The 19,402-nt window shown below is 45.1% G+C and overlaps 1 protein-coding gene across 4 annotated transcripts in view; it reads right to left on the reverse strand.

Moving 5' to 3' along the window:
* Positions 1 to 19,402, reverse strand: part of SELE (selectin E) — a 46,508-nt gene that overhangs the window by 12,119 nt on the left and 14,987 nt on the right. For 2 of the 4 annotated variants that reach the window (XM_075936981.1, XM_075936978.1), the window contains 2 exons: positions 1,714 to 1,886; positions 892 to 971 (listed from right to left, as the gene is read on the reverse strand). In XM_075936981.1, coding sequence (XP_075793096.1) covers positions 892 to 928 — 37 coding nt within the window. In that variant the 5' untranslated portion in view covers positions 929 to 971; positions 1,714 to 1,886. Of the gene's footprint in view, positions 1 to 891; positions 972 to 1,713; positions 2,385 to 4,608; positions 4,742 to 6,534; positions 6,647 to 19,402 lie in introns of those variants that run through there. The other 2 variants (XM_075936977.1, XM_075936979.1) reach the window with 2 other exon arrangements.

A 19,402-nucleotide genomic window follows, 5' to 3' on the forward strand; every position in this document is an offset into this window, starting at 1 on the left:
TTACTAAGAGAAGCAGCGGCAGAGGGAGAGAGGAGAGGAATGAGACCAGCATAGAAATTTAGCCAAAGCATTCAAGGTTTCAGTGTCAAAATGCTCTTCTAAGAGCTTCCAGAAATCATGATTTTGAATTAGGGAATCCTGCCTACATGCCATTTTCTGACAGAGCTTCTATAGCAAATTGGACCTTATTGGTTTTTTCCTAAAGGAGAATCTATCTAGATGCCAGTGGATATTGCATAGGTGCATGTACCTGAGTCTGTGTAGGTATTGGCTGCATTTGCTTTGTACAGAGTCACGTTAGTCCAGCGGTGGACAGCTTGTGCTGCTTATGGCTCCTCATGCCACGCACAAAAAGCAAGGGCACGAGAAGTGAAGTGGCTTCTATTGCAAACACTGACCGTGAGAGCCGTGTGTTCCCTCAGCCTCCAATCAAAGCGCTGCAGTTCAGTCGGCACCCCCCACACATTCGAAGTGCACAAACACAGTTAGCCAAGCCCCTCTATCCCGAGAGGCCGGTGTGGTTATAATCTTGCGGCCCACTGAGATGAAGGAGGGTCGTTCGTGCAGCCCACTCCCTGGTCTAAGTTGGCCATGGCTGCATCAGTCTCCCAAGCAGACATGTCAAGATCAAAGGTAGGATGTCCAGCTCCTAAGGGTGTGTCCAGTCATTGCCCACCCTGGCTGGGAATACTGCACAGACATCCACAGGAGTCTCTTTTGGCTTTGGCATTAAAACGAGGAAGCCCATCCTCGCGTCTACTGTTTTCTGAGCAAATCTGCCCCCTGAAGTTTAACCCTTCTATTGCATCCCTGGTTGCTTCAGAAGAGAGCTGAGAGAAACCAGCCGCTTCCACTCTAACTTCTTTCCCACTCCGATTTACGCTTGCTTACCACAAGTGAGAACAGAGAGGAGCCACAGGCCAATCATGTTTCTGGGGAACTTCTCTTCACTTGGCTCTTTGAAGAGAGGGCTGCAAAAAACAAGCGTGCAGAATTACAGCCCATGGTTTGATCACGGATACACACAACAACGCCCTCTGAATCCGACTTTACTGTCCACAGTACCTTTCCCATCTGCCCTTTTACAAATCACTGTACAGGGTTAAACAGCAAGTGTGTTGTTTAAAGCAGATCGTAATGGTAAGGCAGACTGGAAGTCGAAGTAAACTGCACAAGATATTCGCGTAGTGTTACTTCAGATCTGGCTGACACGGACAGATCATAGCTAAGCTCCCTGAAAGTGAGCTCAGCTAAGATAGGGATGCCTTTGGAAGGATTCGATTTTTATTGGTAAACGTTGATAAATACTGACTTCAAATAAGAAAAATGCTGCATGAGAATTCATTAGACTTTGATTTACGAAGATTGACTCAGTACATTGTTACCTACGATATTGACAACTGGTGTTTTAACTATTATAAGGCTTTAGCTTTTTGAATCTCAATGTTTACTGTCATTAAACAATTATTGATTCGCTCCCCAACAGACACACTTTCTTACTCCCCTCTTACAACTGTGAACGTTTAAACTGATATAATTTGGAGGGAACATGCTTAACGGCAATAGTTTTTTACAACTACGAACATTTAAATCAATAACAAAACTTTAAGAATGATCTGAAATTATTCATCAAACTTAGAAAACTAAAACTTGAATCCTTCCCAGCCCTGAGATGAAATACAACAAAACAATGTGAAAGCCTCAAATACGTACAGACGGTGGTTCTGATGTCCTGGTGCTGTGTAACGGCTTGGTAGAGTGGTTCCTTCTGCCGCTGGTTTCCTTTGATAAGCTGCTGCAGTAGTTCTTGCACTCAGTCTCAGTGTGTGCTCTCTGCCTTCAGCTCGTGCCTCGCAGCCTTTTTGTTCTCTCTCGGCTCCTACTTCCTAGAAATTCCAGTGACGTGGCTAAGAGGATATCTCATAATAAGTGAAAAAGTCCCCAGTAAAGGTAAATCCCTGATGCCAAAACTCACAAAGATACACCCATGTGCCTTCCTCTCCCCGACACATGCCAATACCAGGATGAGAATTTGCTGAGTCCCGGCTCATAGATTTTAATTCAGATGAACACACAATTCCAGGATATCAAGAGAAATTAAACATTCGGACACAACTAATCTTAGCATGTGGGTGAACAGAGTCCTTCCAGCTTTTCTGTTCTCCTGCCTGTGTTTGGTTTTTTTTTGATCATAAAAGGTTTTACATTGCTTGCCCGCACATTGACTTTCCATAGTGCAGTGTTTTTCAGAAATGTAGGAACAAAATCTATCATTTACTGACTTACATAAGTGCTCCAATACATGGGGATGGGCACAGAATGTGTACCAAATAGATGAAAGTGGCATCTTACTAAAAAAGCCATCCTCCATCTCTGTCACATTTCTAGAGGCTTAACATAGTCAAAGCCATTTAGTGGATTTAGATGCAAAACTCCTACTAATTTCAATGGGAATCGTGCATCTAAATCCTCTGGACATTTTGGGAAATCTTAGATAATCTTAGCTGAAACATACAGAAACATATTCAGTATTCCACCCACCTTCTCCTCAAATTCTTCTAGGTGTCATGCATTGTAAATATATTAAAGAGATGTTCATTCTGAGGACTTTGGAGCAGCTGTAAAATTAAGCTGAGCTGAACTTGCAATTAAAGCAGGCGGGTTAAAACTCCTTGTGATGGATGAATAGTTCAGTGTGTCTTCCTCGAACATATCCCAGTCATTCTTTGAGTACGGGAAGAATTGTCGGAAGATCGACAAGTTAATCCATGGATTAGTTTGGGAGCAAAACCATGAGAGTTAGACATCTACCTCCTTAAAAACCTTATAAGATCCCGTCTTTAGATGCTAAGGTGATACTTGCTTCAGAAATGAAAATTAGATAGATAGATAGATAGATAGATAGATAGATAGATAGATAGATAGATAGAGGGGGTGTGTGGGGATAGATAGATAGATAGATAGATAGATAGATAGATAGATAGATAGATAGATAGGGGGTGTGTGTGGGGATAGATAGATAGATAGATAGATAGATAGATAGATAGATAGATAGATAGATAGATAGATAGAGGGGGGGTGTGGGGATAGATAGATAGATAGATAGATAGATAGATAGATAGATAGATAGATAGATAGATAGATAGATAGATAGATAGATAGCCATTGTACCTCAGCAGAAATAAATGTTTAAGAAATAGCCATAGTTTGGTAACTGACCACAATTATCAGTCTTTGACTTTGATAGAGACAGGAAAGATTCAACAGAGAATATAAACTGTGCTGCTCCCAGTCATCATTAATTTCTTTCAGTGACCAGAGCAAAATTATTGGGATAACAAGGCATTTCTTGTACACAATATGCACTTAACATTGGAACTTTCCATTACCATTACAAGGCACTGGGCTAGGACTCAAAGAAAATCTGGGTGCACTTTCTGGCTCTGCTACTGATTCCCTGTACGATCTTAGTCAAGTCACTTAGGCCTGGATCAATTCCACTCAAATCAATTATCAGTGGGGTAGCCCTGTTAGTCTGTATCTGAAAAAAAACAAACCAGTGGGGATCCCTGTGGCACTTTAAAGATTAACGGTACGTCTACACTGTAAGGCTATTTTGGAATACCCCGCATCTTTTGAACGCGTCTGCTACTGTGAAATATAGCGGAGTTGCTATTTTGGCATCCCTGTAAACCTCGTTCCATGAGGGATAAGGGATGTCTCGAAATAGTGTGTCATTTCAAAATAGAATCAAAATAAGATATGCAATTCGCATAGTGCAAAATTGCATATCTTATTTCGAGCTAAGGGTGCAGAATAGATGCACCCTAAGGCTACATCTACACAGCCCAGTCTTGCGCAAGAACATATGCAAATGAGGCACATTGATAAATATCGCTGTGCCTCGTTTGAATATTTAATGAGATGCCATTTTTGCACAAGGGGCTTCTGCGCAAGAAGCAGTCTACGCTGCTCCTTCTTGCGCAAAACCCCCCTCTTGAGCAAGAGCCGTTCTGCCTGAAAATAAGCGGCAGAACGGCTCTTGCGCAAAAACGGCAGCTCATTTGCATATGTTCTTGTGCAAGACTGGGCAGTGTAGACGTAGCCCCCGGGTACAGCTACACAGCAGGGCTAAACTCGAAATAAGCTACGCAACTTGAGCTACGCGAATTGCGTAGCTTACGTCGAAATACCGTATTTCGAATTTGGGCACGTCTGCACAGCATTTATTTCGAAATAGAGCACTCCCTTACTCCTCATACAATGAGGTTTACAGAAGTAGGAGTAAGAAGCCCGTGATTTTGAATGTATTTTGAAACCACGGGCTTGCTGTGCAGATGCACAATATATTATTCCAAAATAACGCTGCTGCATAGATGTACCCTGACAGATTTATTTGGGCATATGCTTTCCTGGGCATGCATCCTATGAAGTGGGTCTTTGCCCATGAAAGCTTACACCCAAATAAATTGGTTTGTCTTTAAGGTGCCACAGGACTTCTTGTTTTTTTTTTTTACTGAACTCAATGGGAATCTTCCATTAGTGCTGTATAAGGTTCAAGATTTCTCTGTGCTTCAGTTCCCCATATATAAATTGGACTAATCATACCTCCTTTTTCCCAGCCTTTGCCTGTCTTGCTTATTTCAACTGTAACCTGTTCAGACCAGGAACGGTCTCTCACGGTGAGTATCTAGTTCATAGTGCAATGGATTTCTGATCTCACCTGGATCTCTAAGTGGAACTGTAAAACAAATCAAGAATAACGATGAGTTGAAGTATGCCCTTCCTGATCATTTACTATTATGTATACAGAGACACAGACCCAGCCAGAAGGGATGCAATACTCTTTAAAGTCAGTGAAAAAATTAAACAAAAAGTATATTTTTTTTCTAACAGTTTTTATGAGCTTCCTACATGGGCAAGGCGCCTAGTGGAAAATTTGATTAGAACAATGCTATTGTTGGTGGACTTACAAGAAGGAAAGAAACTTCAGGAAGGTGTAGACTTGTTAGTTTAACATATCCTTTCCTGCACAGTGGCAGGCCAGACCCCTTGTCTGCAGCCCGAAGCAGGAAAAATATCCCTGTGGCATACAAAAGCCCCTCTCGGGCTGTTTGCTTTGGCTGAATCAACTGCCTCTTTTCGTAACTCCAGGCAATCTGTTTCTGTATATGGCCCACAGAGGACTATTATTAGACCTACTCCTCAAATCATTTCTCTCGCCTCCTTATTTTGTTTTGATCTCAATTTCATATCACAGAAAATCAAACCAACAATAGAAACTTTTTGACAAATCAGAGATGTCAAGGACCTGTGGATCAGGGGTAACATTTTCTAAAACCCCAGAGTGTTTTAGGAAGAGCCAAAGTCCCGTTTTCAAAAGAAACTTACAGACTCATTGACCGTCCGTGAGACTGGGGCTGCTAAGTGTGTACGTTAGTTTTGAAAATGAGACTTCATCTCCTAAATCACTTTGGTGCTTTCTGAACACTCTCCCTCTGGCCTGGTAGGTTTGCTGGAATCCCTGACATTAGTGGCAGAAAAGCCGTTCGGCTTGCCCGTGGCTGAGTATATGTGACTAATTCCTGACTTGTTCTTTCAGTTCTTTTTCCTTTGCCCCCTAATTTGGGACTATAATAAACCACTTTTCTTTGGCAATAAAGAACTAGGGCCTGATATTTCACTCCATTATGGCAGCTTTACACAGGTGAAATTCGGCTGAAAGAGACGGAGCAACACACTGGCATAAAACTGGAGAACTGGGCCCCTGACATGGAGGGTAGGGGCTTCGCTGCTCCACTGTGCAGTAGTGCATGCTGTGGGGTGAGATTTCTAATGCGCACCAACGTGTTGCACATGAATAGGTCTAAGTGGACCCCGTGTACACTTTAATGTAAAGCTGGAACCAGTGCTGTGTTAAACCATACAGTGCGGCCCAGCAAGGCCTACCTGGACCAATTAATGCCTAACACATTAGCGCCCATTAGAAATCACACCCCTGCAGCACACATTGCACCCCCCCCCACCTATCTACACAAGCCCTACATATCTTGAGCTTAGTTTTTAGAAGTGCTGAACTCCTGCAGTTCCCGTGGACTTCAATGCTTCATTTCCACAGAGTGAAATCCTGGCTCTGTTGAAGCCAATGACAAAACTCGCATTGATGTTTATCAGGCTTAGATTTCACCCCCTGTGTCTAAGCAGAGGAGGGACAAATTGCCATCGATTAATTAAACACAGACACCTAACACGTTATAGATCTACCTCACTGTGGGTATGTCTACACTACCACCCTAGTTCGAACTAGGGTGGTAATGTAGGCAACTGGAGTTGCAAATGAAGCCCGGGATTTGAATTTCCCGGGCTTCATTTGCATAAAGCCGGGCGCCGCCATTTTTAAATGTCCGCTAGTGCGGACTCGGTGCCGCGCAGCTACACGCGGCACGGACTAGGTAGTTCGGACTAGGCTTCTTATCTGCTGCCCTGTGACCATTCAGAGACCCATATGTTAATTTAGAAATAAAATCCCATTACCTTAATAATCATTCATTGCGTATTTCCAGGCCAGCACAATCTGCCCCCTCTTTGGGTGACCCATGTGTGCTTGGTGTGTTGTTCTGTCCCCCTCTAGTGACACCTAGATCACCTAGAAATTAATGAGTAGCAGGTTTTAAACTAATAAGCGAAAGTTCTTCTTCACACAGCGCATAGTCAACCTGTGGAACTCCTTGCCAGAGGAGGCTGTGAAGGCTAGAACTATAACAGAGTTTAAAGAGAAGCTAGATAAATTCATCGAGGTTAGGTCCATAAAAGGCTATTAGCCAGGGGGTAGGAATGGTGTCTCTGGCCTCTGTTTGTCCGGGGTACCTGGTGCTAGCCACTGTCGGCAGACAGGCTACTGGGCTAGATGGACCTTTGGTCTGACCCAGTACGACCGTTCTTATGTTCTTAAACTCATGAGCCTGCTACAGCCTTAGCTAAGTGGTATGTAGTGTTTTGCTTGTGCAGTAAAAGCTCACACATTAAGACCACAGGTCGATCCCGCCCTGCCAACAACCAGGGTCTGTTATTATTACATTTGCATTGCTCAAGCTGCACAAGATAGCCAGGTTGTGGCTGTAAAAGTCTGACAGTGAATTCTTCCACTGGAAGGGAATGATCTGGTGGCATAAACCTTGTTTGCACTCCTGCACCAGCTACCCCCAAGCTGGCAGCCAGGGCACGCCATGGAAAAGTGGGTACTGAGCAGAGTTCTGCTTAGGCCCTTTTGCTGGTGGAGGGCTGGTTTTAAGAGGCGAGACTGCCACAGAATCAAGGAGCCACCGGCTTCCTGATGCCCCCTACCCTTTCCTGCACCGAGCAGGACTCAGAGTTGGAGGCGTGAGCTGTCTCTGTCCTCGTAGAGAAGGAATTCCCAGGAATCTCCGTGCAAATAGGGGGAAAGGAAGGCAGCAGCCTGAAGATGTTTCCTGTTTGGTGAGTTTCAGCATAACCTTTAACATTATTACTTTGAAGGGTTCCTTTTGTTTTTAAAAGGGGGAAAAAAATGGAAAACTGGTGCTGGCACTTTCCCCGGAGATCTTTCCTGCAAACAGAGAGGGAGGGCTTCTGAGAGACAGTGTGTCATCCCACTTCGCATTACACTGGGAAAAGCAAAGAGGGGCATGAAAACAATCCGACTGAAGGAATTTTTCTGGTTGTGCAAGACAGTCTCCAGTCTGTCTGGCTCGAGGCACTAAATGCATGAAATAATTGGTCACCCTTTCTAGTGCCCGGAATTCTCTGCCTGGTGACACCTTGGGTGACTCAGACAAGAGTCTGACTCCTCCGAAGAGATAGTAATAGACACCCCCGCACCAACCTGAGACCAGGGTTCATCCTCGCTGGAGACCTTGGAGTCCTCTAGGCGGCTGCAGTAGGCTGAACAAAGGAGCAGAGGAAATGTACTTGGCAAAAGGACAGGGGCTTACTAACATCTTTTTAAATCAAAGCTGGCTGCTACCACTAGATTTACCTGCATCTCCTCAGATACTGGTGATCACAGCTCCCCTTGTGTCAGCCGACAGTCAGGGCAGTGTGTGTGTCTGTGTGTGTGTGTTACCGAGAAAAGGTTTAGCGTCTGTGTCTTTACCGCTAGGACCGGGGTCCCGTAGCAGAGGGCAGCCAACAGGCTGACAGATGCCCCAAGTTTATAGGGAGAGCTTATTACATCTCAGATTTCAACTGCTAGGATACAGGATCCCTGTGCAGCAGGCAGTCTAGGGAAGACTGAGAGATGCCCCAACGGATCTGTCCCCTGGAAGGGACATGATCCAAAATGCCCAAGTTCTTCCGATACCTGTCCCTTATGACCGGCTGAAGTTCTTTTAAATTGTGCTTGGTTCTGTTACAGCCACTGAAGGAGTCAGGTTAAAGCTTAAGCAGTTACAGGTTTATTAAAGAAGCTTATAAATCATATGGTTACAATGGCTATTGCTCTATTTCTTAACTGCTAGCAAATATAGATCTTAAAAATGGTTACAAAGAAATAAAGATAGAAAATAGAAATAATGGTACCAAGTGACAACTTAATCTTTAAAGAGCTCTAAGTCTATGTGCACACTTAAGACAAAGGACCACATCCAGGTACAATTTTTACCCCCTTCTGTGCATCTCAACTCCAGTGGGTCAGACCAGGGCCGGTCCCTCAATTCCTAGGAAAGACGAATACGAGGTGGGCGTCCCCGTGGAACCTCGGGAGGTCAATCACCTAACCCGACCAGCAGATAGATGGTAGATTGACACTCAGAGTAAGTGTGCTGCTGGACCCATCTTTATACCCATAGGGGCCCGTATCCTCTTTCTTATCTAAGATGCCAAATTGTACTGGTTTGTCTTTGTGGCACCAGTTCTTACAAGCGAGTTTCAATTTAATTTACACTTGCAAGAGAGATAACTAAATTGTGAGTACTGGACATTTTTTTTTACTGGGCGGGAGATTCCTCCCCCCGCGGATGGCTGTGTGTTCGTATCAATATGGGTTTCAGTCAACGGCACTCCTTGGCAGCCTCTTGGTCAGCAATTGGCGTATCTCTGTTTACAGCCCTTCAGGGTCACTGAGCCTGCATATCTGGGCCTCCTGTTCAAGGCTTTTACTGCTCTGTGTGCCCTGCATGCTCCAGGCAAGCAAAGATGGATGTTACAGCAGGGTTCCTGTCTGGCTACACCTTGGTCGGGACCCGCGATCCACGGCCAGTAGGTGCTGTGATGCCCGTACCTGTGGAGGCACAAGTAAATATGGCAGTGTTCAGCCTGCCTGAGACCAACCCTGGCATACCAGACCACGGGATTTGCCCAACCCCGTTTTAAATAAAAGATTGTACTTCTGGATACGTGCCAGGTGCCATCTGCTCTGCGGCAAATAGGATCTTAATTCTGTGACTAGATCTCTTTTTTCTCTCTCTACCTCCACCGATGAGAATTCCAGATCCAATCTGAGTCCTGGACCGCCTCTAAAAGGTCTTTAGTAGGATGCAGTTTGGGTTCTAACAGGCCATCTTCCTACCCAAGCAGCCATGATCACTGGGAACTTGGCAACTTTCAAGGCCAGGGTAAAACTGGCAGGAGTCAATGGCTAAAATGTGTTTGTGCTGGGCCATAAACCATGGAACTGGTCCCTACCAGAAGAGCTCAGAAGGAGCATATGCCTCACCAAGCTGAGAAACACGTATCTGATCCATCTCTGCATGCAGCGTGTCCCCAAAGAGCATGCCAGGCATCTCAGAAAAAGAAAAGGGACACTGTCTACTAAATATAAAATAAAAGAAGAAGAAAAAAATTTGCCCCAGAAAGCAAGACCTACTGATCACAGCTATAGGCATGTTAGGCTGGATACAGTAGTAGATGATCTAGAGATGATCTAGATGTCTAGAGAACATGACCTAGAAGGAAAACTGAAAGAATTGGGCTTCTTTAGTTTGGAAAGGAGAAGACTGAGAGGGGACATGATAGCGCTTTTCAGGTATCTAAAAGAGTGTCACAAGGAGGAGGGAGAAAAATTGTTTTTCCTGGCTTCTGAAGACAGAACAAAAAGCAATGGGCTTAAACTGCAGCAAGGGAGGTTGGACATTAGGAAAAAGTTCCTAACTGCCAGGGTGGTTAAACCCTGGAATAAATTGCCCAAGGAGGTTGTGGAATCTCCATCTCTGGAGATATTTAAGAGCAGGTTAGATAAATGTCTATCAGGGATGGTCTAGACAGTACTGGGTCCTGCCATGAGGGCAGTGGACTGGATTCGATGACCTCTTGAGGTCCTTTCCAGTCCTAGTATTCTATGGTTCTATCCCCTGCAAAGTTACAGGGAGAAGAATTCACACCCATACTACGCTGCATCCCTATGCAAAAGCATATTAAGGCAGGATATAAAAGTTTCCCCTAATTCTGAGTCCTGGACCACACATCTGATACACAGAGTTCTCCGTTCTTCAGCTTATATAAGCGGAGGGACTCCTCCTCCTCCTTCTCTTCCACCCGCTCTCTCTATGTGGGCATATTTTCAGATCACTTGGGAAGATCGGATGTGCCAGAATGGATTCAGATTTCCTTGGCCTTTCTGCTCTATGATGGACAGACCTGTCAGTTTACTCCCTTCTGTGGCAGAGAAGTGCTCCTAGAGAGAGAAGCTTTCTGAGAACCTCACAGGAGAAGGCTGCTATCTGGGAACCTATCCAAGCTGACTGATGACTACAGCTGGCAAGCAGCATAACCCTGGTCTAGGACAGGAGGTGGGGGTCTGCTGGCTTAAGGTGAGCAAGACACTGAATTAGCCCAAGGCCTGTGGGTCTAATGAGGACTAGTTTGCTTTGTACTCTGAAAAACAAGCTAATAAATGAGACCCTGCAAAGGGGGCATCTTGTTCTTAGTTGCCACGTGTGAGAAACAAGATTTTTGCAGGGTCCACTACAGTGTCATTGATTGGAAAGGTTATTTTTCGATCCTGGAGGACAATACATTTTTTATTAGCTTGTGAGAAGGTTCTTGGACACGTTTAAGAGATATCTGCATAGCCAGAAGGTTGTGAACACCTTTCAAATCATCCAGATGTGATGGGATAGCTGGAATTACGACCTCATCTGGAGATAAGGAAAAAATCATGGGACCCAGTAAATCACACGGGTGAGCTACATCCTCTTCATTTGGTTCCTCGAGTTGAGGCTTGAGGTTGTTGAACAGGAGCCGCTTGTGTAGCCCTCGCTTTCATGGCCAGGTGATCGCCTACAATGATGTTCTGGCCTGCATGTAGGCCCCAAGGATTCCAAAATGGTGGAATTCCTAGGCTGACCATCTCTGTAAAGTTTCCCTCCGGAGGAGTATCTGGAATCTCTACCCAATGCAAAAGATGTAGGAAGGGTGCTCTTGGAGAATACATATATACGAGATTCCCGCACATTGTCTTGAGATGATGAAGAAGATGAATAAGAACATTCCCCGTTCAATGGTGAAGCAGAGAAAACAAGCTGACGTTTGCCCCAGAAAAGACTGAAGGGTGAGGCTCCTAGATGTACCCAGTACAGCAGATAAATCTGGTCTCATTATTTAAGATGTCTCATTGATAAGTCACAGAAAGCAATGGAGACTTAGACTCTTGCAACACCTGTAGGTCTCCTAGTACCATATATCTTGTCAGTATTAAATGGTAGAGGCAGGGCAAATAGAGGAGCCAGAGCTGTGAAGAGTGGCGTCAACAGTGTTGATTCAGTTGGTACTGATACATCTGGGAGTGGAGACACGGTACCAACATGTCATGGTACCAATATGGTAGGTACCAACATGACTGTTACTAAAAGAACTGTAACTATAGTCTCACTGGGACATGAAATCTCTTGACTCAACAGTGCAGGGAAACAAAACTTTTTTTAGAGCAGATCTTCTGCGGGGACAGCTTTTAATTTTCCCCAGTGTATTTTTCACAGCTTCTCAGAACGCTCTGTCAGACTTTCCTGAGGAAGCAGCTGGAGCCATAGATGATAGGACTGTGGAGCTTTCAGACCCTATGCTGATTGGCGCAGCATTGGAAACAGGAAGGTCTTGTACAGAGAGGTAAATGACATCACATTTCTGGCTCAGGGACCCATGCAGTAGAAACATCTTGAGACAGGCCTCTTTTGATTGTAAGGTCGTCTTGGGAAAGGATTACTACATGGCATATGTACTGGTGGTGTGAGACTCTCCAAAACAGAAAAGGAATCTAGTATTCCCTTCTTTAATGGACACTGAGACGTCTCATGAGGGACAGTGCATCTCTGGAGAATTCAGAATTGTTCATCTCTAAGACACCTGAGTCCCAGAGAGTCAAAAATACAAAAAATTCCTCGGGAATTTGTCAAACATTGATTGTCAATGAGCAAACAAGTGACCCCACTCTATTTAAAACCTAAGCAGGTCCTGGAGAATGGACAGCAAACAGCTCTCTCTTGTAGCATGAGAAGGAACTGAGTGGTGGCTGGCATGACCCTTTTTATAGGCTCTCAGTGTGGAGTGCAAGAACACGCAGAATGCACGCATGACCGAGTATCTTCAGCTCTGCACGTTACCATTAGAACCAACATCCAAACACGAGAACGAGTTACACTGCAAAAAGTTCCCAGCACTGGTTTCAAACTGACACATCCACAATCTGTTACGGTAGTAGTTCAAATCCGTTGCCCAGATCTACATCCTTCTCAGGTCTTGGACCTGACTGATCTGACTTCTTTAAGTAAAGAAGGTACCCAAGACAGTTGGTTCTGATTCCACAAGTGGTAAGTCGTTCTTTGGAAAAGAGAAGAGCGGTTAATGTCTGAATCGCTCCATTTGTCCTCCACTTAAGACCCCTTCATTTTCTGCAAACAACAGGCAAACCAAACTCCCAATCCGTGCTGAAGGGGGCAATATTATATGCATATCTGATTAGTCTCATCTTATTGGCCACTTTCATGCTCAGCTTGAGTCTGCACCTCCCCTATGATGCTAATTCTAGTTATCCAGCCATTAGCCATTATCATCAGCTCCTATTCTCTATCTTCACTGTATGGGTGAACTTCCTCTCATGGAATTTACCAGCTTCATGTTACAGGAAAAAAATGAGCGTGTGTTAAAAATACTTAGCAAAAAAATCATTAAACCATCAGCCAAAATATCCTCACATCTTGCGCCAGGTTGGCAAAGGGAATGTGAATAGAGTGTTTTCCTATTCGGGAATGCATTAACCTGATTATATTTCTCTACGGTTTGGCAGAATCCCCACCTCAGTGCTCTCTCTCCCGTAACGCAGGTAATTGTAAGTGCCTTTTGGAGTTCTACAGTCCAGAATTCTCCTGGTCTCCTGAACTAGAAGAAATCAAAACGAAATCATCCCAACTAGGGCTTTGTAAAGCTGGGCCGTAAAAACCTCTAAGGGTGGAGAGTCTGCCTCTCTAGGTAACCCATTCCAGTGCTTCACCACCCTCCTAGGGAAATAGTTTCCCCTAATATTCAGCCTGGCTCTCCACTGCAAATTAAAACCATTGCTCCTTGTTCTGTCATCCACCACCATTGAGAACAGCCTCTCTCCATCTTCTTTGGAATCCCCCTTTAGCTAATTGAAAGCTGCCCATCAAATTCTCTCTCTTTCTTCCCTTCTGCAGACTAAATGTGCCTCAGCCCCCTAATCATTTTCACTACCCTCCTCTGGACTGTCTCCAATTTCTCCAAAACTCCAGATGTGGGGCCCAAAACTCCAGATGTGGCCTCCTCAGAGCTGAAAAAGGGGAATAATCACGTCCCTCAATCTGCTGGCAAAGCGCCTACTAATGCAGCCCAATATGCCGTTAGCCTTCTTGGCAACAAGGGCACACTGCTGACTCACATTGAGCAAAATGATAATATTCATTTTGCTATAAAATGTTTCTGGGTTACATCTATTTTTCACAGATACCCTGAAACGAAAGGACTGCTCTGCTAATTGGCAAGTCAACTCCTTCTTTTTTTAGTCTCTCCCCACATGTCCCCTCCCAACATTTCAATTTGAATTGGCAGGAGCACCTGCCAATAGCTCACATTACAGTTTGACTCCTGGCTTCCATTAAAGGCCAAACTCATTTTCAGACGCCCCAACTAAACAAACTTGCCTTTCCTGATCCACTGTCACCCTTTGAAATGACTATCTCTGTGCTTGTTACTGAACCTAAACAGGCCTGTGGGAATTCTGTCAGTAACAGGCTCTTTAGGAAATGGACAACGTATATTCCCTTTGTAAGATTTAGCTACAGCATAATAATACTATACATTGTCTGAAGTCTGAAAAGCACAAATCAAAAAGATCAATGAGAAGTGTCATTAAAAACCCCTCCATTTTGATTGTCCAGGTCTTAAAAGAAAGGTAGTAGCATCTGGAGTGAAGAGCCAAAATTCCATCCTGATCTGCTATTCATAGCCAAGCCTGAATCGGAGACCTGTGTCAGCCAAATTAGAACAGAAATACTGTCACTATCCATGGAGCCTCGGCTAGCAGGACAAAACCACGCTTTGGATCGTTATTATTTGGGGGGGGAGGGAGTTTTGCATAGAGCCATGGTGCTTAATTTGTTCCAGGGCTGGGGCTCCTGCATGTCGCGGTTCAGAGATTCATAGCTCCACACTTCTGGGCTGGCTGCGTCCGTTATGAATGTAAAACAATTGCTCCAGACTCAACACCTAATAGCTTGTGCACCGGCACCTCTTTCATTACAACCTAAGCACTGTCACCACCCTAACAACACAGACACCAACTCCTTTTAATGGGAGCTCCCTACAGGAACATGGATGGGATGGAAAAGGGAATTCTTTTCCCACTGCTTTTTGCTGAACAGCAACAAGCAAACAAACAAAAAACCACCCTCACCAAACCAAACCAAACCAAAAACAAACCAACAAAACCCCAGTGGACACGCTACAGAATAGCTCTTCCCTGCCGACTCCCTGCCCCCCGTGTCCACTCTCCTATCACGTCCCCCTGAACAGCAGCCCCTTACTTTGCATAATATAGAAAACAGTCCTTTTCCCGGGGCTTCTGGCTTTCCTGGCATAACCAAACCCTAACCTTGCTTTAAGTTAGAAGAGGAAGCTGCATACCAAATTTGGTGGCCTTACCTCTTACCATTTAGGAGGATTTGTTGAACAAACAGGCTCGCAGACAGACAGACACACACACACACACACACACACACACTCTAAAATATATATATTTAGTGTTGTTCTAAGCCAACGGTTGTTTTGGGGTTGTTGTTGTTTTGTTTTGTGTTTTTTTGCAGTCCCCTGTTCTCTGTTTCAATGGGGCTCCAAGGTATAAAACTGGAGTATTGCAGTCCTGAATTAGGTGCTCTATAAAAACAGACTCATTTTATTTTATTTAATTATGTGTTATAGATGAACCATATATTTAGAGCCACATAGTTTGCATATACATAGCTGACTACTAGGTTCTGATCTTTTACTTCATTATATTAGTTTTATGCCATTGTAGCTGAATGGATTTCTAAATACTATGATTCTATACTAAACATCTATGTCCTTCTATTAGGGTGTGTCTAGACTACAGGGTTTTGTCGACAAAAGTGGACTTTTGTCGACAAAACTATACCTGCGTCCACACTACCGCTGAGTTCTGTCGACATAACGTCGACAGAACTCAGCAGTTTTGTCGACGCTGGTAAACCTCATTTTACGAGGCATAACGCCTTCTGTCGACAGAGTTTCTGTCGACAGAAGGTGTTATTGCATGTAAACTGTCCTTTGCGTCCACACTACCATGTCAACAAACCAGCTTGCTTTGTCGACGGAACTCAATGTAGTCTAGACGCTCTTTGTCGACAGAAGTTTTGTCGACAGTATCTGTCGACAAAACTTCTGTCGACAGAAGCCTGTAGTCTAGACGTACCCTTACAGGCATTCACTCTTGGAATAGAATCTTTTTCCCCCTCAGAATGTTTATCTTCAGTTGATGCGGCCAAAATATGTTAATAACTCTGGACAATAAAATGGCAATATTGCTATTATTTACATGCTGGTTGCATTATATTACCAAATGCTACAAAGACCTGAGGAAATGAACACTTGAGAAAAAGAAACTGTTTAGTTTTCATTCATTGGGCTGTTTGCCGTAGTGAGGTTATAAGACACCACATTGCTACATAATTATGTGTCCTTTGACTGATAAGGCAAGTAGGGGATATATCTCTTAGAGCAGGAGAAGGAGGGGCGTTCCAATCAGATATCCTGAGAGAGGCAATATGTCCACTGTGATAACTAAAAAAAGAAGTTGGCATGCGTAGTTCTAGGGAAAGATCTGGAAAGAATTCACAGAATGGTAAAAATGTAAACCAGTTTGCCTTTATAATGCTCATTTTCTGAGGAAAACGGAACAAACTTTGGAAAGCGACTATGAACAGGAAATGATGTGAAAAGAGAATTCTGACTTGACTCTACAGCCGCCTTGCGCAGGTGTATCTCATCACCGTACAGAGAACACTGGGCCCCCAGATCACCAGGCTATGGATTAACCGCCTAGCCTCTGTGATCGGCTCTGTCATTGGACTCAGTGCTGAGCCTGCCAACTCAGAAGCTGCTCTCAGCTGCTGCAAATTCCCAGTGGTTTTTCTGATGTACAAATGTGCACAATAGAACTGCCCCAAGAACCACCAATTCACTGCTTACTGCACGAGCAAATTACAACTCAGTTTTAAGGAGACCATCAAAAGTCAATTCATCATGTGGACTTGAGTTTCAGACGCACAAGAATATTATTTTTCTTATAAAACAGCCCTTACAAAAGGGGATATCTAATGGCTTAATGAAAGTGCTTCCTGTTAGTATAATTACCCCACTGTAACAAAAGAAATCAGCAAATAATTTTAATATGAAAAACTACACAGCAAGGAGTGCAGTACAATGGATAAGGTTATTGTTTGGTTTTCAGGGTGTCTAGTCTGTCCCCTTTGAGAGTAGTAGGGACGGTGGGAGAGTCAACCTTTGCTTTCACCCCCTCTGTGTCCCAACCTCCTGCCACAGCCCAGAACCCCCACCTGCATCTTAAGCCCTTCATTTTTGGCCCCACTGCTGAGGCTAGAGGAATCCATCAGCTTCTGTAGCACTGCCTCCATGGGTCTTTGTGTGCTCCATCACAGAAAAAACTTTCCCACTGCTGCTTTAAAGGCAGACATGCTTGAAAGAAACATAAAGATAAAACGCTTTCTAAACTTCACAAATTAGACTTGATTCAAGATGAAGTCTCTTGCCACATGTTTCAGTGCACAGCTGACCATACTCTTGGGCCAGGATTTGCTCCCAAAGTCCATAGGGATTTTTTTGTCTTCTTAAGTAGAAAAGAGAGATGAACAGAAAGAGATAACTTGGGATGCTTTTGCCCCCCACTTTTATAGTTCAGTCACCTTTTGAAATGCATTTTCCTGAGAGTGAACCTGAGATAAAGTTCTTTCCAGCTGCGACCAAGGAGACATGGAGTCTGGTGGGGGAGAGGTTTTATGCTGTTGTTTGCTAAAACAGCGATCTGATTGTTCCTGTCCTCCTTCCTTGCCAACATTGATGGGTGATGGTTCATCAGTTTTGCTGACATCTGGCCAGAAGCATCAACTTTGTCTTTGAGAAAGATTTACCCATTATCAGACTTCTCTGGTAGACACACTTCAGTTATGATTTCAGTTTACACTCAGAACTTTACATATAAAATTGATACATTCATTTCACTATGATATTATTGACCAGCAAAGTAGTACAGGTTGAACCTCTCTTGTCCAGAATTCGCTGGTCCAGAAACAGTTAGTTAGCCAGATGTCCATTTTTCATGGGCAAAGCCAAGTTTCCCATGGCCCCATGAAGCTCTTTTACAGCCACCAGGCATAGCTCTCAGTGTTCTGTGCTGTTATTTAGCTCTAATTTACCCCTAAATGTCTTCTACGAGCCCAGTAAGCAGGGGAAGTGTTGGTAATGCTGCTAGACAATATCAACCTCCCGTAGTCCGGAAAACTCTCTCATTTAGAATAGGTTAGGTCCCAAGGGTGCTGGACTAGAGAGGTTCAACCTGTAGTTTTCAAACAATACCTTATAAGGCATATTTTGTAGAATGTTCTTACAGTAGTGTGCAGGGTATGAATATGGAATGCATTCTATCACAGCGGGTGACTGTTATTTTAAGGGCCTGGGACCAGGAGCCCTGTAACGTGGGGTAGGGCGAGCCACCCCCCACCCTGTCAACTAGGACGAGTTCAGGAAAAGAAGTGTCTATTCTGCATTTTCCTTCAGAAGAGGGGACGATTGCTATCTGCTGACCTATTGTGACGTAGTGGGGGTACCTGGCTGGTTTCTATGCTGCTGGCTCTGGGGGAACCCCCACTGGCTGCCGTGGGTACCACGACCCAGCAAAACAGGATGAGTCACTATGCAAACCAGTGGCCAGACACCCCCCATGGAGAGGAACAAAGGAAGGTGGAATGCTGCCTTGGCTGGGGGGCAGGGCTGGAAGTTGGGGGTTGGTTGCTGGCTGTCGGAGGGCATGGAGGAGAGCCTAGGGGAAGGGGCTGGAGTTTAGGGGCCCAGTCTCCCCCATCTCAAGGGGGCCTGAGGCATCCTAGCCCAGTTCCTGTAACCAGATTACATCTGTGCTGCGCTGGGCTGGAGGAGCAATAAACCACCCTCAATTCCACTGGCTGGTGCAGTCTGTTTGTGCCATTTCGGGGTGCAGGAGACGGGGAACCCCCAACGCGCCGTCACACTGGTGTCAGAAGTGGGATGCACTGCACCCCGTGGATGGAGCTTCCAGCGGCGAGCGACAAGGCACAGTAGAAGCAAGAGCCCTGGAGCCAGGCGTGCTGGAGACAGAGCGAAGCGGTTCCTGGGAATCGTGGGGCGCTGCAGCACTAGACTGGTGAGTCTGCACCGAGGGGACCAGCGGGCAGATGGCCTACGCCCGACTCTTGAAGGCAGAGCTGGTGGGGCTGTGCAGAGAGAGGGGCTTGCCTGTGCAGAAAGCAACCAAGGCCCAGCTGATTGCTCAGCTAGAAGAGAACGACCAGCCACAGGGCCAGGATCTTGTCCCCAGGGGAAGCAGCCAGACCCCCCCTGAGAGTGTGTCAGGCTCAGAGAGGGGGAGGAGCGCTGGAATCCACAGGAGAGATGAGACAGCTTCCCCCAGGAGGCCTGCAAGCTGCAGCCCATCTAGGGCAGGGGCCAGCCAAGCAGAGCTGCGGCGGCTGGAGATCCAGCTGCGGATCAAGGAATTGGAAGTAGAGGACCGAGAGAGGGACCGCCAGGACCGAGAAAGGGATCGCCAAGATCGAGAGAGGCAGCGGCAGCATGAGCTGGCCATGGCAGAGCGGAGAACCGGCGGGGCACCGGCTGCGCCAAGTGCGGA

Source organism: Pelodiscus sinensis, chromosome 9 (assembly GCF_049634645.1).
Source record: "Pelodiscus sinensis isolate JC-2024 chromosome 9, ASM4963464v1, whole genome shotgun sequence".
NCBI lineage: Eukaryota > Metazoa > Chordata > Testudines > Trionychidae > Pelodiscus > Pelodiscus sinensis.